Here is a 27,888-nt window from a genome sequence, read left to right on the forward strand (position 1 = left end):
ACACAGAAACAATTCACATGCTGCTGCTTTTTTCAGCAAGAAAAGCTGCAAGGAAAAAAAGAAGCAGCATGTGCACAGCAAGTCACAATTCTAATAGACTTTGCTGGGAAGCTTTTTCTTTGCTTTTGTTGATTAAAAAAAGCAAGGAAAAACGCCACATGGGCACATAGCCTTATAGCTTGAATCGTTACAGATGTGGCAATAGCATGCACTTTTATGGGGGTTTTTTTTAGTTGATATGTATAAAAGCATTTTAATGGTAAAAAAAATTCCATGCTTTATTTATATATTTTTTTTAACATTTTATTCTCTTCTTATAAGTAATATTGTTTTACAATTAGCACCATGTAGTAATGTTTGCTAACATCTTGTAGTATTTTTCCCATCAGGTCCTCATCTTGTAGTAATGATCCCATCCTAATCCTCATCCTGTAGTAATGTCCCCATCCTGGTACTCATCCTGCAATAATGTGCCCATCCTTGTCCTCATCTTGTAGTAATGTGCCCATACTGGTCCCCTTCTTTTTTTTTTTTTTTCAATTTTAAAGTTTTTATTTTCAAACAAAAAAAGGTACAATCCATCCTCACAGATGGCCCGGCAATACAGCAAATATAATATCAGTACAATATTGTGAATTTAAGCTTTCTCAGATGACTATGAAGCATAGTAGAACAGAAACTGAAAGAAGGCGAGATATAAAGTATAGAGAAGGAAAGAGAATCGGTTAGTGAAATTGCTTTGAGATATCCTTAGAACTGGTCCCCTTCTTATAGTAATGTGCCTATCCTTATACCAATCCTGTAGTAATGTGACCATCTTTGCCCCATCCTGTATTAATGTGCCTATCCTTGTTCTTATCCTGTAGTAATGTGCCCATCTTTGTCTCCACCCTGTAGTAATGTGCCCATCCTTGTTCTCATCTTGTAGTAATGGGCCCATTCATGGTCCCTTTCTTGTAGTAATATCTCATTCTGGTCCTCTTTTTGTAGTAATGTGCCCATACTGGTCACCGTCCTGTAGTAATATGCCCTTCCTTGTCCCCTTCTTGTAGTAATGTGCCCATTCTTGTCCCCATTCTGTAGTACTGTGCCCACCCTTGTCTCTATACTGTAGAAGTGTGCCCATCCTTGTCTTCATCCTGTAGTAATGTGCCCATTCTTGTCCCCTTCCTGTAGTAGTATGTCAATCCTTGTCACCATCCTGTAGTAATGTGCCCATCTTGTCCCCATCCAGTAGTAATGTGCCCATCTTTGTCCTCATCTTGTAGTAATGTGCACATCCTTTGTCCCCATTCTGTAGAAATGTGCCCATCCTGGTCCCCTTGCAGTAATGTACTCATCCTTGTCCCCATCCTGTAGTAATGTGCCCATCCTTGTCCCCTTGTAGTAATGTGCCCATCTTTCTCCACATCCTGTAGTAATGTGCCCATCCTGTTTCCCTTGTAGTACTGTGCCATGCATAGAAGCTCTCTGCAACCCTAAACCATTGGCAGCCTCCAGCCAATCAGAGGCCAGCAGCTGACGTCTTATGCCTACATCAGATGTTGGCCTGTGATTGGCCGGCAGCCGCCTTATTGTGCATTTAAAGCACCAATCCAGCGGTGCGATAAACAGAAAACACTGGAGTGATGCTTTAAAGTATACATTTGTTATTAATAAGTGTAAATATAGTCCACTTTGCACATGGTCTGAAATCCCCAACGATTGCTCAAAAAAACAACTGTAAAGTGCGCCTCAGGAGGTGTACAGCAACATAAAAAGTCTATGAGCCGGTGCACAGAGCAGTGTACAGATATACACATTCCATTGAGCCCTAGACACTGGACTTTTTTTTTTCAGTACTTAGGTGGGGTCTATAGTCTACGGATCCCACCAATAAGGGAGCATGTTATATGAATGTAAAAGAAATGATGAGTAGACTTTAAGGCATCAGTTTTAGTCTAAAAGAACACCAGAAGTAATATAATAAACTAATACAGTGCAAAGCCCATCAGAGGACCTACAGTGAAGGAAATAAGTATTTGATCCCTTGCTGATTTTGTACATTTGCCCACTGACAAAGACATGAACAGTCTATAATTTTAAAGGTAGGTTAATTTTAACAGTGAGAGATGGAATATCCAAAGTAAAATCCAGAAATCACATTGTATAAATTATATAAATTTATTTGCATTTTGCAGAGAGAAATAAGTTTTTGATCCCCTACCAACCATTAAGAGTTCTGGCTCCTAGAGACCAGTTAGACGCTCCTAATCAACTTGTTACCTGCATTAAAAACAGCTGTCTTAAATTGACACCTGTATAAAAGACTCCTGTCCTCAGACTCAATTCAATAATAAAGAAAAGGCATGCACACTAGATTAAAGATGAGGTGCTAGTGATGGGGAAGACCCCGCTCATATATGTATAAATGTTACACTGCACACTCAATGACAAGTGAATAGTAGCTTTATTAAGAATCAAAAAAGTCCCCTTCTCTGACGTTTCGGCCAACGGCCTTGTTCACAGAGTTTGCTGCCCAGGAAGGTTCACAATTCCAGAGGAAACAGCTGTGGCTGTAGGATTATGAGTTTGAATGAATGAATGAGGGGAGGTTAGGTCCTAAATGCCAATAGCATGTAGTCTGAGCCTATGTGAATGCCGGCGCTCCCGCTCTGGAATTGTGAACCTTCACATTTGGGCAGCAAACTCTGTGAACAAGGCCGTTGGCCGAAACGTCAGAGATTATATATCTGCCTATATAAGTTCAATTCCTTTGCTTGGCTTTTTTGATTCTTAATAAATCTACTATTCACTTGTCATTGAGTGTGCAGTGTAACATTTATACACACACAGACTCAATTCATCAGTTAGACTCTAACCTCTATAAGGGCTTGTGCGCACGTTGTGTAATTGCATGCATTTACGCTGCGTATTGCACTGCAGTGTAAATGCATGCGTCCTGCGTCCCCTGAACAATCTATGTAGATTGTGCCTGACACGTGAGCACGATGCTTTTATGAACGTAGCGATTTGGGTGCTAACATTTTGACCCAAATCCGTGCGTTCATAAAATGAGCATGTCAATTATTCCGTGCGCTATGGATGCAGTTCCCACTCTGTCTATGGTGGGGGCAGCAGCCATAGCGCATGAAATCAGCTTTTTTTGTACAAAAAAACTGCAACCATTATGCAGTGTTTCTGCAGCGATTTGACTCGCACATGTGCTGTCAAATCGCTGCAGAATATTCAGCACTTACGTGTGCATGAGCCCTAACATGGGCAAGACCAAAGAGCTTTCTAAGGATATCAGGGACAAGAGCACAGACCTTCACAAGCCTGGAATGGGCTACAAAATCATAAGTAAGACACCTTTGTGAGAAGGAAACTACTGTTGGTGCAGTAGTAAGAAGATGGAAGAATGCAAAATGACTCTCAGTTGACATCGATCTGGAGCTCCATGCAAAGTCTCACCTTATGGGGTATCCAGGATCATGAGGAAGGAGAGAGATTAGAATAAAACTACACGGGGGGAACTTGTTAATGATCTCAAGGCAGCTGGGACCACTGTCACCAAGAAAATCATTGGTAACACATTACACTGTAATAGCTTAAAATCCTGCAGTGACCGCAAAGTCCCACTGCTCTAGAAGGCACATGTGCAAGCCTGTCTGACGTTTGCCAGTGAACACCGGGATGATTCTGACAGTGATTGGGAGAAGGTGCTGTGGTCAAATGAGACAAACATTAAGCTCTTTTGCCTTAGCTCAACTCGCCGTGTTTGAAGGAAGAGAAATGCTGCCTATGACTCAAAGAAGAAGTCCATCCCCACTGTCAAGCAGGAAGGTGGAAACATTATGTTTTGGGGGTGTTTCTCTGCTAAGGGCTCGGGACTACTTCACCACATCACTGGATGGAGCCATGTACCTTAAAATCCTAAGTGACCACCTCCTTCTCTCCGCCAGGACATTTAAAAATTAGTTGTAGCTGGGTCTTCCAGCATGACAATGACCCAAAACAATCCGTCATGGCAACAAAGGAGTGGCTCAAAAGGCACTTTAAGGTCATGGAGTGGCCTAGCCAGTCTCCTGACCTTAATCCCAAGAACACCTATGGAGGGAGCTGAAGCTCCAAGTTGCCAAGCGACAGTCTCAAAATCTTAATGATCTAGAAATGATCTGCAAAAAGGAGTGGACCAAAATTCCTCCTGACATGTGCGCAAACCTCATCATCAACTACAAAAAATGTCTGACTGCTGTGCTTGCCAACAAGGGTTTTGCCACCAAGTATTAAGTCTTGTTTGCCAGAGGGATCAAATACTTATTTCTCTGTAGAAAATGAAAATAAATTAATATAATTTATACAATGTAGTTTTCTGGATTTTATTTTGGATATTCTATCTCTCACTGTTACAATTAACCTACCCTTAAAATTATAGATTGTTCATGGCTTTGTCAGTGGCCAAACTTACAAAATCAGCAAGGGATCAAATACTTATTTCCTTCACAGAATGTGAATCACGGCTAAGTGATATATCATAGCTTAGCTGTGTATATTAGTATTATTCTGTGTGTTACCAGTATAAAATGACTATCCCGTGTCCTCTAATCCATTGTGAAGCTTTTTTTGTTGAAATGAATTGCACTTCATAGGGAGAATAACCTCCGTAATAGCAGATCTGTGATATCCGAATCCAGCATCTGCCCTCTCTCATTACTGATAAGATCTGGGATGTATCACTTCAAGCAATAGCCCCCAAAGGGGTAGCAAAACTGAAAGCGCTATGCCTATCTCTGACTTAATGGCTGAAACCATAATTGAGACACAGCTAAGAAATCAATAAGTAAACATTGCGAGCGATGAAAATGTATATGTAATGATGTGTTTTCGCCTTCTCTCCAGCTCATAATGAGCAGAAAGAGATCCAGGTGCTTTTGTTAGTGCTGAAAATGGGTTATGTTGAATTTGTTCTGTACTCTGTAGGAAGAAGAGGTGTTGGCAGCCCGGGGCAAGGAAGACGCGTCAGACAAACGGGTGCAACAGCTTCAGACTGCAATAACGCAATTAGAAACCAGGTAATGACTGCTATACTGAATATGAATCATTTTCCTTCCATGCATGGAGGCAATGGTGCCGTCTAATTAATGAGTGCGCTTTGTGTGAGTAATTGGTTTCATGGTGATCTATTGTAAGCATGCCATCTTTTCATTATACGAAGATGCCGCCTAGAATACCGTACAGCAGAACAAAGGATAACACAATGATAAGGGGGCACTGCCACTGTAATGTGTTAGCTTCTGCCTTACAAGCATTGAGGCTATGTGATGGAGAACACCTTGTATATGAAGTCAGTGTACAGAATAGTCTTTATTACTTTAAAGTGCACCTAAACTTTTGATTTAGTTTTTGATATGTTGCAGATCCTTAAACATAATGTTGATCGCTCATGGTCTGGATCTTCAAAGCTCCAGAATCAGTCAAATAACGGCGTGTGGACTCAATAGAAAGACCTTGGGTAAAAGTCCACAGGTAGACCGCTGTGTGCACTCGTGCAGGAGCTAAGCACTTCTGCCGGATTAAACCGCCATTGCAGATTGGTTTGAACAGTTGGTGAGGGTCTCTGTGAAAGATTCAGGCCCCCAATGATTTACAGATGAGTTACACGTTAAAGCGTAACCGTCATTCTAATTTTTATTTCATAATTCAATAGCACACATGAAAATGAACAACTTTGTAATATATCTTCTCAGATAAATCTGCTTCTTTCTCCTCAGGACTGCTTTTTCATTTTCAAAACTTTCAATTCACAGGTAAAATCTGTATTCAGTGAAGACAGAATGTTATATTACATAGATAGGAACTGGCAGCCATTACTGATGAGTTTTTATGTAGATGGTAGGGAGGAGGAGGAGGAAAGAGCTCTGAGTATAGTGTCTTTGTCCCCAGCCTAACATCTGTAAAAGGCTATATGCGCACGTTGAGTATTTGGTTGCAGAAATTTTTGCACCATTTTTCACATCTCTTGGCAGGAATAACATGTTTTTTACGCTTTTTCAGTGGGTTTCTAGATGCATTTTTTTTTTGCATGCATTTTTTCGAATGCAATTTTTCTTGCATTCTGAGGTGAATAAAACGCTGCAAAAATGCTTTAAGAATTGACATACTGCAGATTTATATCGGCACCAAATCTGCAAACAAATAAAAGCAACATGTGCTCAAAACTTCATGATTCTCATTGACATTGCTGGCATAAGGATTTGCATGCACAAAAATGCATAAAAAAATGCACTGTGTGCACATACCCTACAGTAGCAATTGTCATCTATCTTTGTAATGTAACTACCGTATTTTTCGGACTATAAGACGCACTTTTTTCCCCCAAATGTTGGGGGAAAGTGGGGGGTGCGTCTTATAGTCTGAATGTAGGGCATGGCTGCGGGGAATGAGGGTGCTGCAGTAGCGCGGGTCATCGGGGGCACGAGCAGGCTGTAGCAGCGCCTGCCATGACCACGTGGGCCCGCTCATTTCATATGCACGCCCATCATCTCTCAGCGCTGAAGCCAGCGTGGGTGGGATGATGGGCAGGGGGTGCGTGCATACTAAACAGCCGGCCCGCATGATTACCCCTGGCAACTAAAGCCTGGAATAATCATGTGTGGCTATATTCACTGCCCCCTGCGCATCATCATCAGCGCGGGGTGCAGTGAATCAGTATACTCACCGGCCATGATCCCTGCAGCATCGCTCGTCCTCCTGTCTGCCGGCCACGGCTGTATTTGGAGACAAGCGGTGCACACAGCGATGACGTCATCGCTGTGGGCACGTGTCCACACACAACAGCGGCCGGCACAGACAGGAGGACGAGCGATGCTGCAGGGATCGTGGCTGGCTCCACACAGGTCAGCGGCACTGCTGCTGGCACAGACGGGAGGAGGAGCGATGCTGCGAAGAGCGAGGAAAGGTGAGTATAAATGTTTATTTTTTTTGTCTGCCACAGGATGGGGCCATACAGCAGGATGGGGTATATAGCAGAGCAGGATACGGCCATACAACAGGATGGAGTATACAGCAGGATGCGGCCATACACCAGGATGGGGTATATAGCAGAATGCGGCCATACACCAGGATGGAGTATACAGCAGGATACGGCCATACACCCCCCAGGATGGGGTATATAGCAGCAGGGCTGTGGAGTCGGAGTCGTGGAGTCGGAGTCGGAGCTCATTTTGGTGGAGTCGGAGTCGGAGTCGGTATAAAATGCACCGACTCCGACTCCTAAAATATATAATAAATTGGGGACAGGAGTGCAATGCAGAATGTGCTGAATATTTTACTAAATAACAACATTTAGTATAATGCTTATATTTAAGTGAAAAATTTATTGTAGTACAATGTGAACATCAGACATTTAATTGTTTTTATGATACAATAATCAAGATATTTGGATAGAACATAAAATATTTATTGGAATACAACTTTAGAACACAAAAAAACTAATAAATTGTAAATATGTAATATATATAATATATATATATATACAGTGTATATACACACACACAAGATATATATGTAATCTACTGTATATTACATAGTGTATTACATATTTACAATTTATTACAGTTTTTTGTGTTCTAAAGTTGTATTCCAATAAATATATTTTATGTTCTATCCAAATATCTTGATTATTGTATCATAAAAATTATTAAATGTCTGATGTTCACATACACATATTCATGTACTACAATAAATTTTTCACCTAACTATAAGCAATATATGTAGGAGTCGGAGTCGGAGCCGGAGTCGGAGTCGGAGTCGGAGCCGGAGTCGGAGTCGGTGCAAGAGAATTTGAGGAGTCGGAGTCGGAGTCGGAGTCGAAGGTTTGGCTTACCGACTCCACAGCCCTGTATAGCAGGATGCAGCCATACACCAGGATGGGTATATAGCAGGATGTGTCCATACACCAGGATGGGGTATATAGCAGGATGCAACCATATGCCAGGTTTGGCTATATAGCAGGATGGGGGTATATGAGCAGGATGGGGTATATAGCAGGATGCGACCATATACCAGGATGGGGTATATAGCAGGATGCAGCCATATACCAGGATGGGGTATATAGCAGGATGGGAGCACATACCAGGATGGGGGTATATAGCAGGATGGGGGCTATACCAGGATGAGGGATATATATATATATATATAATACATATATACAAGGCAAGAGGATTATATACAAGGCAGGAGGATCATTACCAGGATGGGGTACCTTAGTAGAGAATTTAGGGACATTACCCCTATAACAGTGTCAGCAGCAGATCCTCGCCCCATAACAGTGTGTCATGACCACATTTTTTGCTTAAAATTTTATTTCTTTTTCGCTCCTAATTGGGAGACCCAGACAGTGGGTGTATAGCTACTGCCCTCTGGAGGCCGCACAAAGAACTACACTTAAAAGTGTAAGGCACCTCCCCTTCTGGCTATACACCCTCCCGTAGGAGTACAGATTCCTCAGTTTTAGCTTTGTGCGCAAGGAGGTCAGACACGCACGCATAGCTCCATTGTTTTTAGTCAGCAGCAGCTGCTGACTATGTCGGATGGAAGAAAAGAGGACACATATAGTGTCCCCAGCATGCTCCCTTCTCACCCCACTGTATGTCGGAGGTGTTTGTAAGGTTGAGGTACCCATTGCGGGTACGGTGGCAGGAGCCCACATGCTGATTCCTTCCCCATCCCTTTTTACAGGGCTCTGGGTGAAGTGGGATTTACCGGTCTCCAGGCACTGAGACCGTGCTCCATCTACAGCCCCTGGAGAAGATGCTGGATGGAGCGGAGTACATCAGGGACATGGCCCTGCTTCCTCAAGGTACTCTGTGTCCCCGTGCATTTGGCGCTCACACCGCAGCATGCTGGGTGTTGTAGTGCGCCGGGGGACATCAGCGCTACGGCGCTTGTGCCATGGCCTCATTCAGCTTCGCTGAAGCAGGCACACTTCTAGGAATCGGTCGCGCCGGCCGCTGGGACTGCGGCGCGGCTGGCACTTGTGGTGCGCCGGGGACTTCAGCGCGGCCCGCGCTTTTACGGCGGCCGCGCTGATAACTCGAGTCCCCGGCTTTTGCGGCCTGCTTCCGTTCGTTCCCGCCCCCGGACCTGCCAGTCAGGAGAGGGGCGGGACGCTGGCCACGTCTAGGAATCGGTCATGCCGGCCGCTGGGACTGCGGCGCGGCTGGCACTTGTGGTGCGCCGGGGACTTCAGCGCGGCCCGCGCTTTTACGGCGGCCGTGCTGATAACTCGAGTCCCCGGCTTTTGCGGCCTGCTTCCGTTCGTTCCCGCCCCCAGACCTGCCAGTCAGGAGAGGGGCGGGACGCTGGCCAGTGCATCAGCGCTGAGGGCTGGAGTCGTTTTTACATACTCCAGCCCTCACAGAGGGGACACTGTTTCCCGCACTTTTGTTTGGGAACTCCCACGGACCGCCCCTCTCCACAGACGCCGGCAGCCATTCCTGCTGACACGCTGACTGCAGAGGGGAGCCGGGGAGACCCAGACAAGGAATCTGCAGCCTCTTACCCGCTATTCAGCGGGCGGTAAGCAGCCCTCAGGGCTCACCCCCTCTTGTGCCAGTATTATTCTTAGTATTTTGTTTCTACAAATACTTTGTATTGCATAGCGCTGGTCGCCCTTTGGCTATAGACTCTCTCACATTGCAGAGAGCCAGCAGCATGTCGTCCGTAAAACGCACTGCGGCGCTTGCACAGTCGGGACCTCTGCTGGACGTGTCCCAGGGTGTACCACCTGTGAATGCTGTCCAGGTGACAGGAACTGAGTTTGCAGCTTTTGCTGACAGAATGTCTCTCACTATGTCACAAATTCTTGACACATTGCGAGCTAGGCCTGTACTTCAGGCCACGGACACTGTGCAATCATTGCCCCCTGGTCCCCCTCAGCTCCAAGCTCCGGGACGGGCATATACACCTCAGGGTGAAGACTCTGACTCGGACGATGGCCCCGGGCAGCCTAAGCGGGCTCGCTATGACGGGCCTTCACATTCATCTCAATGGTCAGGATCCCAGCGAGATGAATCTATGGGTGATGAGGCGGACGTAACTGATCAGGATTCTGATCCTGGGACCGCTCTCAATCTAGATACACCAGATGGTGACGCCATAGTTAATGATCTTATATTTAACATCAATAAGATGTTAAATATTTCCCCACCAGCTCCTCTTGTGGAGGAGTCAGCTTCGCAGCACGAGAGAATCCATTTCAGATACCCTAAGCGTACTTTAAGCACTTTTCTGGACCACGCTGACTTTAGAGACGCAATCCAGAAACCCCACGCTTATCCTGAAAGGCGTTTTCCTAAACGGCTTAAAGATACACGCTATCCTTTTCCCCCTGAGGTGGTCAAGGGTTGGACCCAGTGTCCAAAAGTGGATCCTCCAATTTCCAGGCTTGCAGCTAGATCCTTGGTTGCAGTTGAAGATGGAGCGGCACTTAAAGATGCCACTGACAGGCAGATGGAGCTCTGGCTGAAATCCATCTATGAAGCGATTGGAGCGTCATTAGCGCCTTCTTTTGCGGCCGTATGGGCACTCCAAGCTATCTCAGCCGGGCTTGCGCGAGTTGACTCCGTCACACGTGCATGTGCCCCGCAGGTAGCACCATTGACCTCGCAAATGGCGGCATTCGCGTCGTACGCGATTAATGCTGTTCTTGACGCTACAAGCCGCACGGCAGTGGCGTCAGCCAACTCCGTTGTTTTGCGTAGGGCCCTGTGGTTGAGACATTGGAAAGCAGATTCTCATTCCAAGAAGTGCTTAACCAATTTGCCTTTTTCTCGTGACCGATTGTTTGGAGAGCGTTTGGATGAAATCATCAAACACTCCAAGGGTAAGGACTCATCCTTACCGCAACACAGACAAAACAGACCCCAACAGAGGAAGGGTCAGTCTGGTTATCGGTCCTTTCGAGGACCGGGCAGGTCCCAATTCGCCTCGTCAAAAAAGACTCAAAAAGACCAGAGACGCTCAGATTCTTGGAGGTCTCAGTCACGCCCAAAAAGGACAGCCGGAGGAACCGTTGTCAAGACGGCGTCCTCCTGACTTGCGGTCTCCGATTCCCACACCCGCGGTCGGTGGGAGGCTTTCCCACTTTGGCGACATCTGGCTGTCACACGTCAAAGACCGTTGGGTGAGGGATATTCTGTCTCACGGGTACAGGATAGAGTTCAGTTCTCGTCCGCCAACTCGTTTCTTCAGAACTTCTCCACCACCAGACCGAGCCGATGCTCTGTTGCAGGCGGTGGCCGCTCTAAAGGCGGAAGGAGTGGTGACCTCCGTCCCGCTTCAGGAACAAGGTCACGGTTTTTACTCCAATCTGTTTGTGGTCCCAAAAAAGGACGGATCGTATCGGCCCGTCCTGGATCTAAAGTTGCTCAACAGACACGTAAAAGTCAGGAGGTTCCGGATGGAATCCCTACGCTCCGTCATAGCCTCAATGTCTCAAGGAGATTTTCTAGCATCAATAGATATCAAGGATGCGTATCTCCACGTGCCGATCGCACCAGAGCATCAGCGTTTCCTACGCTTCGTCATACACGACGAACACCTACAGTTCGTAGCGTTACCTTTCGGTCTGGCAACAGCCCCCCGGGTCTTCACCAAGGTCATGGCAGCAGTAGTAGCTGTTCTGCACTCGCAGGGTCACTCGGTCATCCCGTATCTAGACGACCTGCTTATAAAGGCACCCTCTCAAGAGGCATGCCAACACAGTCTGAAGGTGGCACTAGACACTCTCCAGAGTTTCGGGTGGATTATCAACTTTCCAAAGTCTCATCTAACCCCGACCCAATCTCTGACTTATCTTGGCATGGAGTTTCATACTCTATCAGCGATAGTGAAGCTTCCACTGGACAAGCAGTGCTCGCTACGGACTGGAGTGCAATCTCTCCTTCAGAGCCAGTCGCACTCACTGAGGCGCCTCATGCATTTCCTAGGAAAGATGGTAGCAGCAATGGAGGCAGTCCCGTTCGCGCAGTTTCATCTGCGCCCTCTACAATGGGACATTCTACGCCAATGGGACGGGAAATCGACGTCCCTCGACAGGACTGTCTCCCTCTCTCAGACTGCCAAGGACTCTCTGCGTTGGTGGCTTCTCCCCACCTCATTGTCACAGGGAAAGTCGTTCCTTCCCCCGTCCTGGGCAGTGGTCACGACGGATGCGAGCCTATCAGGGTGGGGAGCGGTGTATCTCCACCACAGGGCTCAGGGGATGTGGACTCTGGAAGAGTCCACCCTGCAGATCAATGTTCTGGAAATCAGAGCAATCTATCTTGCCCTGCGAGCCTTCCAACAATGGCTGGAAGGCAAGCAGATTCGGATTCAGTCGGACAATTCTACGGCGGTGGCGTACATCAACCACCAAGGGGGAACACGCAGTCGCCAAGCTTTTCAAGAAGTCCAACGGATTTTGACGTGGGTGGAAAGCAGAGCGTCCACCATATCCGCAGTTCACATCCCAGGCGTGGAAAACTGGGAAGCAGACTTTCTCAGTCGCCAGGGCATGGACGCAGGAGAATGGTCCCTTCACCCGGACGTGTTTCAGCAGATCTGTTGCCGCTGGGGGACGCCGGACGTCGATCTGATGGCGTCACGGCACAACAACAAGGTCCCAGTTTTCATGGCACGGTCTCACGATCACCGAGCACTGGCGGCAGACGCCTTGGTTCAGGATTGGTCGCAATTCCGACTCCCCTATGTGTTCCCACCTCTAGCATTGTTACCCAGAGTTCTCCGGAAAATCAGGTCCGACTGCCATCGAGCCATACTCGTCGCTCCAGATTGGCCAAGAAGGTCGTGGTACCCGGATCTGTGGCATCTCACGGTAGGCCAACCGTGGACACTTCCAGACCGTCCAGATTTGCTGTCTCAAGGGCCGTTTTTCCATCTGAATTCTGCGGCCCTGAACCTGACTGTGTGGCCATTGAGTCCTGGATCCTAGCGGCCTCAGGTTTATCCCATAAAGTTGTTGCCACAATGAGACAGGCTAGAAAACCATCCTCAGCTAAGATCTATCACAGAACGTGGAAGATTTTCTTAGCGTGGTGCTTGGCTCAAGGGTTTTCTCCCTGGCCATTTGCATTGCCAATTTTTCTTTCCTTCCTGCAGTCTGGGTTGGAAAAAGGTTTGTCGCTTAGCTCTCTTAAGGGTCAAGTCTCCGCGCTATCCGTATTCTTTCAGAAGCGCTTGGCACAGCTTTCTAAAGTACGCACGTTTCTCCAAGGAGTTTGTCATATCGTTCCTCCTTACAGACGGCCATTGGAACCCTGGGATCTGAACAAGGTTCTCATTGCTCTCCAGAAGCCGCCTTTCGAGCCTTTGAAAGAGGTTCCCCTTTCTCGGCTTTCACAAAAGGTAGTTTTTCTTGTGGCGGTCACGTCTCTTCGAAGAGTGTCCGAGCTAGCGGCGTTATCTTGCAAATCTCCCTTCCTGGTGTTTCACCAAGACAAGGTAGTACTGCGTCCAATTCCAGAGTTTTCTCCCAAGGTGGTTTCTTCCTTTCATCTCAATCAGGATATCACTTTACCATCTTTGTGTCCGCATCCAGTTCACCAATTTGAAAAGGGTTTACATCTGTTGGACCTGGTGAGAGCACTCAGGATTTACATTTCTCGCACGGCGGCTCTACGCCGTTCTGATGCGCTCTTTGTCCTAGTCGCTGGTCAGCATAAGGGATCGCAAGCTTCCAAATCCACCCTGGCGCGGTGGATCAAGGAACCAATTCTTCACACATACCGTTCTGCTGGGCTTCCGATTCCATCTGGACTGAAGGCCCATTCTACCAGAGCCGTGGGTGCGTCCTGGGCATTGCGGCATCAGGCTACGGCTCAGCAAGTGTGCCAGGCGGCTACCTGGTCGAGTCTGCACACGTTTACCAAACACTATCAAGTGCATACCTACGCTTCGGCAGATGCCAGCCTAGGTAGACAGGTCCTTCAGGCGGCGGTGGCCCACCTGTAGGAGGAGGCTGTCTGACAGCCCGTTCATGTGGTATTTTTTTTACCCACCCAGGGACTGCTTTTGGACGTCCCACTGTCTGGGTCTCCCAATTAGGAGCGAAAAAGAAGAAGGGAATTTTGTTTACTTACCGTAAATTCCTTTTCTTCTAGCTCCAATTGGGAGACCCAGCACCCGCCCTATTTGTTCTTAGGGTTTCGTTTTTCGGGTGCACATGTTGTTCATGTTGTTTCTTAAGTTCTCCGATCGTGTTATCGGATTGAATTTGTTTTTGAAACTGTTATTGGCTTTCCTCCTTCTTGCTTTGGTACTAAAACTGAGGAATCTGTACTCCTACGGGAGGGTGTATAGCCAGAAGGGGAGGGGCCTTACACTTTTAAGTGTAGTTCTTTGTGCGGCCTCCAGAGGGCAGTAGCTATACACCCACTGTCTGGGTCTCCCAATTGGAGCTAGAAGAAAAGGAATTTACGGTAAGTAAACAAAATTCCCTTCTTTTCTATTTTCCTCCTTTAAAACCAGGGTGCGTCTTATGGTCCGAAAAATACGTTATCTGTCTTCACTGAATGCAGATTTTACCCATGAATTGAGAATTATGAAGATGAATGATCAGTCCTCAGGGAGAAAGAGACATATTGTAAGATATATTACAGAGTTGTTCATTTTCATGCGTACTATTGATTTATAAAATAAAAATTAAATTGACAGGTACTCTTTTCAATAAGACTTTTCTAAAGTTTGATTAATAAAACTGGAACTTTAAAGTGTTTTTCCAGCACTTTGCTGAAATTACTGATAGATTTTTACTTGGTAAAAGAAGTGGATTTCCTTGTGTTATTCCCTATTACCCATTCTCAGTGTGGGTGTCTTGAGCATCACTTTCTATATTCTATATTGCCTATGACATAATGTGCGCAGAGTGCAACCTTGTCTTCCTCTCTGAGCTGTGTATTGGATATCGACACTGACGTCACACATACAAGGAGCAGGAAGCTCCGGCACATGCATATTCCTGTGCTATTGGAGGATGCAGTGGAATTACTGCTAGAAGGCCACTTGTCTGCACAGAACTGCACATTGTGGGCACTATAGTCCAGAGACTGGGAAGCTAGGGAGGCAAAAAGCTCACTTCTAAACAGGCATGTAATGGTGACAGTGGGGAGACGTGTAGGAAGAGCTCATAGCACAAAAAACATGGGGCACAATAGGGAGTGTTAGGAATTGTAAAATTATGGTTCTGGTAACTTCAATATTGATGCTTTAAAACCCTTTTAAATTGGGACCATGGATTTTAAAGGGAGCCTGTCACCAGATTTGGTGACTATAAGCTGCGTTCACCACCAGTGAGCCCTTATATACAGCATTCCAGAACACTGTATATAAGAGCCCAGACCACGCTGTAGAATGTAAAAAACACTTTTATAATACTCACCTAGGGGGCGGTCCGGTCCAATGGGTGTCGCTGCTCTCCGGTCCGGCGCCTTCTATCTATGGCAATCGCTGCCCTTCTTCTACCCAGCTGAGTATCGTGGATGATGTGTCCTACCTCATCCACATAGGCCGGTATTGCCTTCCTGCGCAGGTGCACTTTGATCTGTCCTGCTCAGTGCAGATCAAAGTACTGTAATGCGCAGGCGTGAGGAAAGGTTACAGACCACCTGCGCATGCACACTACAATCCTTTGATCTGCCCTCTGCAGGGCAGATCAAAGTGTGCCTGCACAGGACCACAATGTTGGCCTGTGTGGATTACGTAGGACGGGTCATCCATACTCGGCTGGCTAGAAAGAGGACGGCGATCACCGCAGAGAGGAGGCTTCGGACCAGAGAGCAGCAATACCCATCGGACCAAACCACCTCCCAGGTGAGTATTATAAAAGTAATTTTTACGTTATACAGAGCATCCTTGGCTCTTATATACAGTATTCTTGAATGCTGTATATAAGGGCTCACTGGTGATGGCCGCAGCTTATAGTCACCAAATCTAGTGACAGGTTCCCCTTAATATGTAATTAAGCCAAGCATATACAGGATGCTTAGTAAGTGCAAGCACTGGTGTATCTACAATAAATTATATAGCTATGTGAGTCAGCATTTTGCAGATAAAGGCTACTTGCTGGTACAAATGTACAAAATCAGTTACTAAATGAAGGATATGTACAGTATGTTTGTAGCAAGGGGGAAGAATATTGTATTGGGACTCCACAATTTACATTACCATTCTCTGTCTGTCACTCATAGTACATTATTATACAGTAGATGAGGACATTATTCAGAAGCAAAGAAAAATGTATTTTGTTATACTATAGTAAGAAATATATATTAGGAACAATGGGATGAACAAATCTTGAGGCACTTACTTTTTTTGTAGAAGGGACTGTATTGTGATCTTTGCACTAAGGTCATGCTGCAGGACTGTGCTGGGAGATCACTGGGCATAGCCTGCATCAATTTACTAACCGACATATCTGTGCTTTGATCCTATAATAAATGTAGAGAAAATACGGAAAGGGACCGCTAAAATGGAGCCCAATGATATTTTACAGTGTTATGAACACATCCATATTCGTGTATGGTCAGACTTCTACATGGTGCCTTTCAACATGCAGCATACAAAAATTGGGCATTGAGAGTTCTTATAGAATACCGACATTGAAGTTTCACACAACAAAATTAATCAGGCGCTATTAAACACAGGTTGTGTGCAATTTAAAGGGTCTGTCCCCTAAATAACCTATATTTCGTATCCATAAAATAGGTGATAAATATGGGATTACTGAGGTTCAATCACTGAGACTTCCACCAATCAGAAGAACCGACGTCCCAAAGTCCCCTATGGAGCTGAAGAACTAGTGAGCATGTGCAACCTCTGTTCATTGTCTATAGTGGTTGCACATGCTCACTACTTCTCACGTCATGAAGGACATTTTGGACCCTTCATTCTCCGGAATAATGGAAGTCTCAGAAGCCAAACCAACAGCAATCAATCATTTATTCAGTTGTTTATGGGGTCGTTTATCAGCAAGCAATATATAGTAAGAGAAATCTATGCCCATTTCCATTACAAACCAGATCATAAACCTGAGAGCAGATATAAAAGTGCAAGTTCATTATCTGCTGTCTATCATACTTCTTTACCAGTTGAGTACCTTTTTACTTCTGACCTTTTTTCTGCACTTTTTCTGCTAATAGATCTGTATTGTGAATGACAAAGTTAATTCCGTCTGGGGAAGAAAAAAAAGAATCAGATCTGGTGTGATAAAAATGGTTATAAGCTACAGGTATTATACTGGTCATAAAGAAATCAATGGACCATCCTGTACATGACCTTTCACGACCTGTTCCTTCTATTATCACTTTATGTTCATCATCCTTAATGCTTGATTTTCAATACAAAGGCTGAAAGCATCAGTGCAAGATGTGGAACAGTTAAAAGGGGAAAAAACAAGATTAGAAAAGCACCTTGCCGAGCTACAGACAAAATATTCTGAACTGGAAGAAGAGAAGTATGAAGCGGTTTCCAGAGTACGAGATAGTCTACAGATCATTGAGGAAGCCAACCTTCAGAAGAACCAGGTAAAGCAGTGCAGTCACTGACATAGTGTGCCATTGATTACACATTCAGCTCTTCATTGATTAAACACAGGAACAAGCGTAATTGTAGGATAACACCATATAAACCAATCTGTGGGCACAGCAGACTTATGGGGAAGCTTATGCTGGAGGTTACAACTATACAGTACAGACCAAAAGTTTAGACACACCTCATTCAAAGAGTTTTCTTTATTTTCATGACTCTGAAAATTGTAGATTCACATTGAAGGCATCAACACTATGAATTAGCACATGTGGCATGAAATACTTAGCAAAAAAGTGTGAAACAACTGAAAATATATCTTATATTCTAGGTTCTTCAAATTAGCCACCTTTTGCTTTGATTACTGCTTTGCACACTCTTGGCATTCTCTTGATGAGCTTCAAGAGGTAGTCACCGGAAATGGTCTTTCAACAGTCTTGAAGGAGTTCCCAGAGATGCTTAGCACTTGTTGACCCTTTTGCATTCACTCTGCGGTCCAGCTCACCCCAAACCATCTCGATTGGGTTCAGGTCTGGTGACTGTGGAGGCCAGGTCATCTGGCGTAGCACCCATCACTCTCCTTCTTAGTCAAATAGCCCTTACATAGCCTGGAGGTGTGTTTGTGGTCATTGTCCTGTTGAAAAATAAATGATGGTCCAACTAAACGCAAACCGGATGGAATAGCATGCCGCTGCAAGATGCTATGGTAGCCATGCTGGTTCAGTATGCCTTCAATTTTGAATAAATCCCCAACAGTGTCACCAGCAAAGCACCCCCCACACCATCACACCTCCTCCTCCATGCTTCACGGTGGGAACCAGGCATGTAGAGTCCATCCGTTCACCTTTTCTGCGTCGCACAAAGACACAATGGTTGGATCCAAAGATCTCAAATTTGGACTCATCAGACCAAAGCACAGATTTCCACTGGTCTAATGTCCATTCCTTGTGTTCTGTAGCCCAAATAAGTCTCTTCTGCTTGTTGCCTGTCCTTAGCAGTGGTTTCCTAGCAGCTATTTTACCATGAAGGCCTGCTGAACAAAGTCTCCTCTTAACAGTTGTTCTAGAGATGTGTCTGCTGCTAGAACTCTGTGTGGCATTGACCTGGTCTCTAATCTGAGCTGCTGTTAACCTGCGATTTATGAGGCTGGTGACTCAGATAAACTTATCCTCCGCAGCAGAGGTGGCTCTTGGTCTTCCTTTCCTGGGGTGGCCCTCATGTGAGCCAGTTTCTTTGTAACGTTTGATGGTTTTTGCCACTGCACTTGGGGACACTTTCAAAGTTTTCCCAATTTTTCGGACTGAATGACCTTCCTTTCTTAAAGTAATGATGGGCACTCGTTTTTCTTTACTTAGCTGCTTTTTTCTTGCCATAATACAAATTCTAACAGTCTATTCAGTAGGACTATCAGCTGTGTATCCACCAGACTTCTGAACAACACAACTGATGGTCCCAACCCCATTACCCCATTTTTAAGGCATGAAATCCCACTTATTAAACTTGACAGGGCACACCTGGGAAGTGAAAATCATTTACGGTGACTACCTCTTGAAGCTGATCAAGAGAATGCCAAGAGTGTGCAAAGCAGTAATCAAAGCAAAAGATGGATACTTTGAAGAACCTAGAATATAAGACATATTTTCAGTTGTTTCACACTTTTTTGTTAATTATTTAATTCCACATGTGTTAATTCATAGTTGTGATGCCTTCAATGGGAATCTACAATTTTCAGAGTCATGAAAATAAAGAAAACTCTTTGAATGAGAAGGTGTGTCCAAACGTTTGGTCTGTACTGTATATTTCAGGAGTCCATAGGCTGAAAAAGGTATATATGGATGTACTTTGTCATCCACTTAGCAGGTCCCAGGAGCACACTGCCACACCTATACAGGAATCTGGTGTTTGCTGTAAGCAGCCCCAGGTTAGGTCCATGAATTTGCATCAGATGAAGTTGGTGAGTTGAGGAAATAATGTAAACGCGTCAAGAAAAGAACCAATTCTGAGTCAGATGCTGAGTTCAGTCACGTGCTGGACTTTCTGGACCAGTCTCATCTACAATTTCCCGACATGACTTTCTGTGTTTGCAGGTGAATGGGCATATTATAACTACGTAGGAACAGCCTATTATTAAATCAGACCAGACTAGCGCATGCTGAAATTTATTAATTTTTTTTTCCCCCCACTTGGACCTTAGGCCGCTATGGGAAATCGCATATGCGCAGTAGTACAGAGTGTAACTTGGTCCATGTGTGTTATACACGGAGTAGGAGATGTCCGTATGTACCGCATGACACACGTGTTCAGACTGACGAGTGTCTGACACACTACAAAAACACCACAAACAAAGGGGGGACACCGGGGACACTTTAACAACGGTGGACCCTATGGCTAGAGAGAGGGGGGGGGGGACACTTCCTGAACTCACCTCAAGCATTTACCTTAGCTCCCTAGCATCCCTACAAGGGGTGTTTCAACTTGTTGCCAAGCCGGATACCTATTCCCTCTCTAGGCTGCAAACACCCTGGCTAGGGAAATGGCCAGCAGGAGACACTAGTCCCACCACTGCACTAATAAAAATGGAGGGAAGGAAAGACAGGCGGGGATAAACAGAAGGATACAAACACCAAACTTCACGGCAGCAGACAGACTTCAAAGTAGCAGATGGATGGGTACAGGAAAGTTCACCAGAAGCTCCTTCCACCAGGATGGCCAGAGTAGAAAGAATTCTTACAACAGCAAGGACTGCTGGGAAAACCGCACTGTTTAAACCTAAATGGACGTGGGTTCAAGGCAGCTACAGCTGACCTGTACTGCTATGAGCTGTTGGCAGCAAAAACTAACATTAACTCATGAGACGCCAAAGGAAAGGAAACTTTAAATGAGAAGTCTAGATGGAGATGGGAGGCTCCAGTCACAAGACTGTCACTAGTCTCAAAACAGCAGGGAGACGACCATGATAATGTGTAGTCCACTGTGTGCACTTATTACTCACAGCAAGTTGGGCTGCAGTGTGTACATCGCCCTGGCCAAAAACTGATGCTCTAGCAGGATACAGCTAAACCCCCACTAAGTGGAGGCACCACAGGTGCAGGAGAAGCAGATCACACACACACCTTCATGGAATGGAGGGGAGGTGACTGCTAGATGATAAAACTGCACACAAGTGGCTTGCATAGAGCGCTGTTCACATGCAGATGACACAGTCACAAACCCGCAGCCTATTAGGTAACGCCCTTCTATTAGATCAGGCGGGCTGCCAAGCCGTACTCCACTGTATATCATGCACGGACAGACACTCTACAATGCAAGGCCCAACAGAAAGGGGCCTGGCTGTATCCTGTACAAACAAAAAAATATGAGGTTTTTGTTGGTATTTATGGCCATAAAACGTAAGCCTACACCCTCGTCAAGGGACCTCATGTCTGTAGGTCCCTACACTAAATATAAAAAAAGCAACAATAAGAGGATAATGTCCTCCAAAAATCAAGTATTACTCACAGCAAGTTGGGCTGCAGTGTGTACATCGCCCTGGCCAAAAACTGATGCTCTAGCAGGATACAGCTAAACCCCCACTTTTGGAGGACATTATCCTCTTATTGTTGCTTTTTTTATATTTAGTGTAGGGACCTACAGACATGAGGTCCCTTGACGAGGGTGTAGGCTTACGTTTTATGGCCATAAATACCAACAAAAACCTCATATTTTTTTGTTTGTACAGGATACAGCCAGGCCCCTTTCTGTTGGGCCTTGCATTGTAGAGTGTCTGTCCGTGCATGATATACAGTGGAGTACGGCTTGGCAGCCCGCCTGATCTAATAGAAGGGCGTTACCTAATAGGCTGCGGGTTTGTGACTGTGTCATCTGCATGTGAACAGCGCTCTATGCAAGCCACTTGTGTGCAGTTTTATCATCTAGCAGTCACCTCCCCTCCATTCCATGAAGGTGTGTGTGTGATCTGCTTCTCCTGCACCTGTGGTGCCTCCACTTAGTGGGGGTTTAGCTGTATCCTGCTAGAGCATCAGTTTTTGGCCAGGGCGATGTACACACTGCAGCCCAACTTGCTGTGAGTAATACTTGATTTTTGGAGGACATTATCCTCTTATTGTTGCTTTTTTTATATTTAGTGTAGGGACCTACAGACATGAGGTCCCTTGACGAGGGTGTAGGCTTACGTTTTATGGCCATAAATACCAACAAAAACCTCATATTTTTTTGTTTGTACAGGATACAGCCAGGCCCCTTTCTGTTGGGCCTTGCATTGTAGAGTGTCTGTCCGTGCATGATATACAGTGGAGTACGGCTTGGCAGCCCGCCTGATCTAATAGAAGGGCGTTACCTAATAGGCTGCGGGTTTGTGACTGTGTCATCTGCATGTGAACAGCGCTCTATGCAAGTCACTTGTGTGCAGTTTTATCATCTAGCAGTCACCTCCCCTCCATTCCATGAAGGTGTGTGTGTGATCTGCTTCTCCTGCACCTGTGATGCCTTCACTTAGTGGGGGTTTAGCTGTATCCTGCTAGAGCATCAGTTTTTGGCCAGGGCGATGTACACACTGCAGCCCAACTTGCTGTGAGTAATACTTGATTTTTGGAGGACATTATCCTCTTATTGTTGCTTTTTTTATATTTAGTGTAGGGACCTACAGACATGAGGTCCCTTGACGAGGGTGTAGGCTTACGTTTTATGGCCATAAATACCAACAAAAACCTCATATTTTTTTGTTTGTACAGGATACAGCCAGGCCCCTTTCTGTTGGGCCTTGCATTGTAGAGTGTCTGTCCGTGCATGATATACAGTGGAGTACGGCTTGGCAGCCCGCCTGATCTAATAGAAGGGCGTTACCTAATAGGCTGCGGGTTTGTGACTGTGTCATCTGCATGTGAACAGCGCTCTATGCAAGTCACTTGTGTGCAGTTTTATCATCTAGCAGTCACCTCCCCTCCATTCCATGAAGGTGTGTGTGTGATCTGCTTCTCCTGCACCTGTGATGCCTTCACTTAGTGGGGGTTTAGCTGTATCCTGCTAGAGCATCAGTTTTTGGCCAGGGCGATGTACACACTGCAGCCCAACTTGCTGTGAGTAATACTTGATTTTTGGAGGACATTATCCTCTTATTGTTGCTTTTTTTATATTTAGTGTAGGGACCTACAGACATGAGGTCCCTTGACGAGGGTGTAGGCTTACGTTTTATGGCCATAAATACCAACAAAAACCTCATATTTTTTTGTTTGTACAGGATACAGCCAGGCCCCTTTCTGTTGGGCCTTGCATTGTAGAGTGTCTGTCCGTGCATGATATACAGTGGAGTACGGCTTGGCAGCCCGCCTGATCTAATAGAAGGGCGTTACCTAATAGGCTGCGGGTTTGTGACTGTGTCATCTGCATGTGAACAGCGCTCTATGCAAGCCACTTGTGTGCAGTTTTATCATCTAGCAGTCACCTCCCCTCCATTCCATGAAGGTGTGTGTGTGATCTGCTTCTCCTGCACCTGTGGTGCCTCCACTTAGTGGGGGTTTAGCTGTATCCTGCTAGAGCATCAGTTTTTGGCCAGGGCGATGTACACACTGCAGCCCAACTTGCTGTGAGTAATACTTGATTTTTGGAGGACATTATCCTCTTATTGTTGCTTTTTTTATGTCCACTGTGTGCACGGACTAAAAATGTATTTGTGTGAACCTACCCAAAAGCTTAGACACTTCAGAATTTATTATTGACACCTCAATTTATTAAATTTACAGATAACCTCACAAAGTAGATCACGTCCTGGAAAATGCATAACTTTGATACATTAGTAAATCGAATAAATATGTACGGTAAACCTTGAACACTGTGTTGCCTGTGGCACTTAACATAGCATTGTAGTGACTGAAGTTTGTAGGTTTCTTTGCTCTTTTGTAGCACTGGTCTTGCCCCCCCCCCCCCCATGTGATGTGAAATCTTGACTTTTCAGATCACCGTTTCTAAAAACCTGTCATAGCTAAGGAAATGTGAGTTAAACAGACCATGATGAAGCATGTTTTGCATCTGTAATTGCAGGAACAGTTTGTTAATCTATTTCATATAGACATTATGTCACTTTGTTTGTGCATTAGCTGATGCCTGCTGACACTCGGGCGTTAATTAAATAATTAATGTGTTTCCTAGCATGGGATCTTATGTTAGTGTCACTCCAATTTACGTAATTGCTACCCAGTCTACTGTAGAACACCAGACTTTTGGCTCTTGCCCAATAGTAAATGAAACCTTCTTGTTCAACGGAGGTCAGAAATTGCAAGCTGCGGGAAGTTTGTTGCTGACCTAAGTTGTATTCATATTTTTCTTTCTTTAAATTTGCATGTGTTAAATAGCCGCCTTGTCCTGTATTGCACACAGTCCCACAATCGTGATATTGTAGTAGCTGAGAGGAGAGCTTCTGTTAGGCGTACACCTCCTGACTCTTATAGACAGGAAAGAGTGCAATTTCTTTAACTAAGCTACAACCCTAATCTCGCCCAGTCCTTTTTATGTGCCCACATAGACCTAGTGGTATAAATGAAGCCCTTCAGTTTTCCTGTGCAGGCAGATACTCATTTCTTGCCCACCACTCAGTTTGATGCTCCCAGACACATTATGGTGTCTCAAGGATGCCCCACTCATGCACACAGTGTGATACCCCTGCAATGCACCCACACACAAGCAATGTAACATGACCCCACAAAGCATTCCCTCCCACAGTGCTCCCCATACTTTATGATGTCCTCACAGTGCCACCCAACACAGTATGACTCCTCCACAATGTCCCTCACATTATGATGCCCCCCTATACTGCCCCACACATGCACACAGTGTGATACCCCTACAGTGCACCCAACCACAAACAATGTTAAGATGCCCCCAGAGAGCATTCCCTCCCACATTGCTCCCCATACTTCATGATGTCCCCAAAGTGCCACCCAACACAGTATGACTCCTCCACAGTGTCACTCACATTATGATGCCCCCCTATACTGCCCCACACATGCACACAGTGTGATACCCCTACAGTGCACCCAACCACAAACAATGTTAAGATGCCCTCACATGCACACAGTGTGATACCCCTACAGTGCACCCAACCACAAACAATGTTAAGATACCCCACAATGTTAAGATGCCCCCACATAGCATTCCCTCCCACAGTGCTCACCATACTTTATTATGATGTCCCCAAAGTGCCACTCAAAACAATATGACTCCTCCACAGTACGCTTCACATTATGATGCCCCCCCCATACTGCCCCACACATTATGATGCTTCCATACATTATGAATTCCCTATAGTGCTGCCCTGTACAGTATGATACTCCCACAATACTCCATGTTTTTATAATGCACCCACAAATTATAATGTCCCCCTGTGGCACTTGACACAGTAAGATGCCCCCAAAGTACCCTCATACTATGATGCCACCACTACACATACAGTATGTGAACTTCATCACACCTGCTGTGCCAAGACCCAAGCTAAATGATGAAGCAGGGAGCCAATAGCACTCTGCTCCACCATTGCATTCTCTGCATTGCTGACATCGTAACATGCCACTGACCTCCCAGGACAGTTTAAACAATGCAGGAAAGTCTCATAGGATCCAGAACTTTTTGGAGAAAATCTAGATATGTGGCCTAAACATTACTCGTTTGTTAAGAAAAACATGGTATATTTGGATGCATAATCCCTTGCATGGGACACTAAGGGGGTGACTTGTTGTGGTCCGTACTTCATCTTACAGATTGCTATAGATATTTTACTGATGAGCGCCTTGTGTCAAGCAAATAATATTAAAGGGAACCTGTCAGCTTGGAAATGCTGTGCAATCTGTGGGCATCCTGTTATTGAGCGGAGGAAGATGAGCAAATTGTTTTGGGGAAAATGTTCCAGTATAACTTGAAATTTGTTTAATTAAAATCACTTCTTATTTGAAGCGTAACAGTCCAGTGGGCGGTCCTAGTGAGTGATTGACAGTCTTCCCTGTATGAGTGTGCACACAGTGTCAGTCACTGCCCCCTTGACTGCTAAGCTGAAAATAAGCAGAGCAATTATAATAAACCTATATATTAATCCTTTCAGCTACTCCGGCTCTATAACATGACGCTGGCAGATCAGGATTCATTTCAGTGCCTATTATATTAATAGGAATGAGTGTCCATTATTCCCACAAGGAGTTCAGATTGTAACACCCACCCCCATATGGTTTACAAGCCCCCGTAATGCAAATTGGAAGCTCTATGCAGATCTTTATCCAGACATGTGCTTTTTCTTACTTTCAGAGATGTAATGGCTTCTTGGCTGGGAGCCATCATTACTTCTCTGCATTTCTTCAGTACAGTATAAGATAAAACGATATTTGTGCTTTACGTTGTGGCTCTGTGTAATATATAATGTGTCTTATCATTTGAATGTCCATGTCATTTGCAGGCACTTCTTCGAGAAAAGCAAAAGGAGGAAGAAATTGAAACGATGCAGCAGGCGATTTCTAAGATAATTCACGAAGCTGCTACAAGAACAAGGAAAGAGGTAGAGATGTCCGAGCTCACATGGGTCACTTGTAGTGCCGTCAGTGAGCTGTGACAGGTTATCACCGGTCTGAACTCTGCTCAGATCCTCCATCCTGCCATCGTGCAGTCTTCACATCTCAGCTATAGGATCCCTCACAAAGGGAAATACCTTGTCAGCCCTATCCAGGGAGAAACCAGCTCTCTGTACATGCCCGCAGACTATGGTGGCACTGTATAAATCATAGGTGCTAATGAGCGCTAAGTAAGCGTTATTACAATTTTCATAAGTATAGCGTTTCTAATAAGGGAGATCAGTGAGGACGGAAATAATAACAGTAAAGTACATATGCCATATCAGTCTTACAGGTGGATAACACTATCCCCAAACAATTTCTTTTAATGTTAGAAGATAGGCTTTTGTGCACTTTTTTGGTTTTATATAGCCTTTTTATACATACACATAGTACTGCACTTGGGAACGGATATGTGTTCTCAAACAGCATGCTTATGTTAAAGGACAGCTGGCAAGACCGTGCCTCCGCCTATTAGTCACGCTACCGTTGACCTACATTATATGCCATTTTATGGGAATCTGTCAGCAGATTTCCTTTCTATAAACTCTGAAAACTGCTAAATAGGTGCCGAGGAAACAAGTTCAGACATTTCCTTGTTTGCTTTCATAACTTAAGCATAAAACTGAGCAAAACTGAGATTCTCGCTGCTGAATCCTTAAAGGGGATGTCCAGGACTTTGATGTTGATGGCCTATTCTTAGGGGCCCTTTGCACACTACGACATCGCAGGTGCGATGTCGGTGGGGTCAAATCAAAAGTGATGCACTTCCGGCGTTGCTCTCGACATCGTAGTGTGTAAATCGTTTTAACTACGATTACCGAGCACAAAAGCGATGGTATCGTATGATCGGTGTAGTGTCGATCATTTTAATTATTTTGGCTGCAGCTACGGTACGATGTTGTTCCTCGTTCCTGCGGCAGCACACATCTCTGTGTATGAAGTCGCAGGAGCGAGGAACATCTGCCTGCGTCCCATCTGCAATGCGAAAGGAAAGAGGTGGGCGGGATGTTTACGTCCTGCTCATCTCCGCCCCTCCGCTTCTATTGGCCGCCTGCCGTGTGACGTCGCTGTGACACCACACGACCCGCCCCCTTAGGAAGGAGGCGGGTCGCAGGGCAGGTAAGTGCATGCGAAGCTGCCGTAGCGATAATATTCGCTACGGCAGCTATCACAAGATATCGCAGCTGCGACGTGGGCGGGGACTATTGCGCTCGGCATCGCAGCATCGGCTTGCGATGTCGTAGTGTGCAAAGGGCCCCTCAAGATAGGTTATCAATATCAGAATGATGGGGATCCGATACTGGGCACCTAATCAGCTGTTATCAGCTCTTTGGCACTGGATTGACAATTGTGGCCAAGTGTCTTGAGTCCGACAAAATTTGATATTTCACAGTTTGCTGCCTCAGTGTTTTTAGACCTTTAGTGTGATAGTTCAATGGTTACTGAAGTACATAACCATTCCAGAAGTTATTAAACTTTTAATGACAAATACATTAATACAAAAATTCAACAGTGTTGTCCCTTATTTTCCAAGACTTCTGAAATTTTTCCTGGCTGCTTCTGGGCCAAATCCTGGCTGATTCTCATCTGATCAGTGCTTGGAGTTTATCACGATGTCTGTGTTTTGCTTGTTGATTCGCCTTTTGAGGATTGACCATGGTTTCTTAGTGGGATTGAGGTCTGGGAGCTTCCTGAGCATGAACCTAAAATTCCATTGTTTTGTTTGAGCCCTTTT

The 27,888-nt window shown here is 45.3% G+C and overlaps 1 protein-coding gene across 2 annotated transcripts in view; it reads left to right on the forward strand.

Annotated features, from left to right (window-relative positions):
- The window catches only part of SCLT1 (sodium channel and clathrin linker 1), a 317,891-nt gene that overhangs the window by 203,357 nt on the left and 86,646 nt on the right, over positions 1-27,888 (forward strand). For both annotated transcript variants that reach the window (XM_075348629.1, XM_075348639.1), the window contains 3 exons: positions 4,963-5,054; positions 17,387-17,564; positions 26,000-26,098. In XM_075348629.1, coding sequence (XP_075204744.1) covers positions 4,963-5,054; positions 17,387-17,564; positions 26,000-26,098 — 369 coding nt within the window. The remainder of the gene's footprint in view (positions 1-4,962; positions 5,055-17,386; positions 17,565-25,999; positions 26,099-27,888) is intronic.

This window comes from Anomaloglossus baeobatrachus, chromosome 1, assembly GCF_048569485.1.
Source record: "Anomaloglossus baeobatrachus isolate aAnoBae1 chromosome 1, aAnoBae1.hap1, whole genome shotgun sequence".
Taxonomy (NCBI): Eukaryota; Metazoa; Chordata; class Amphibia; order Anura; family Aromobatidae; genus Anomaloglossus; species Anomaloglossus baeobatrachus.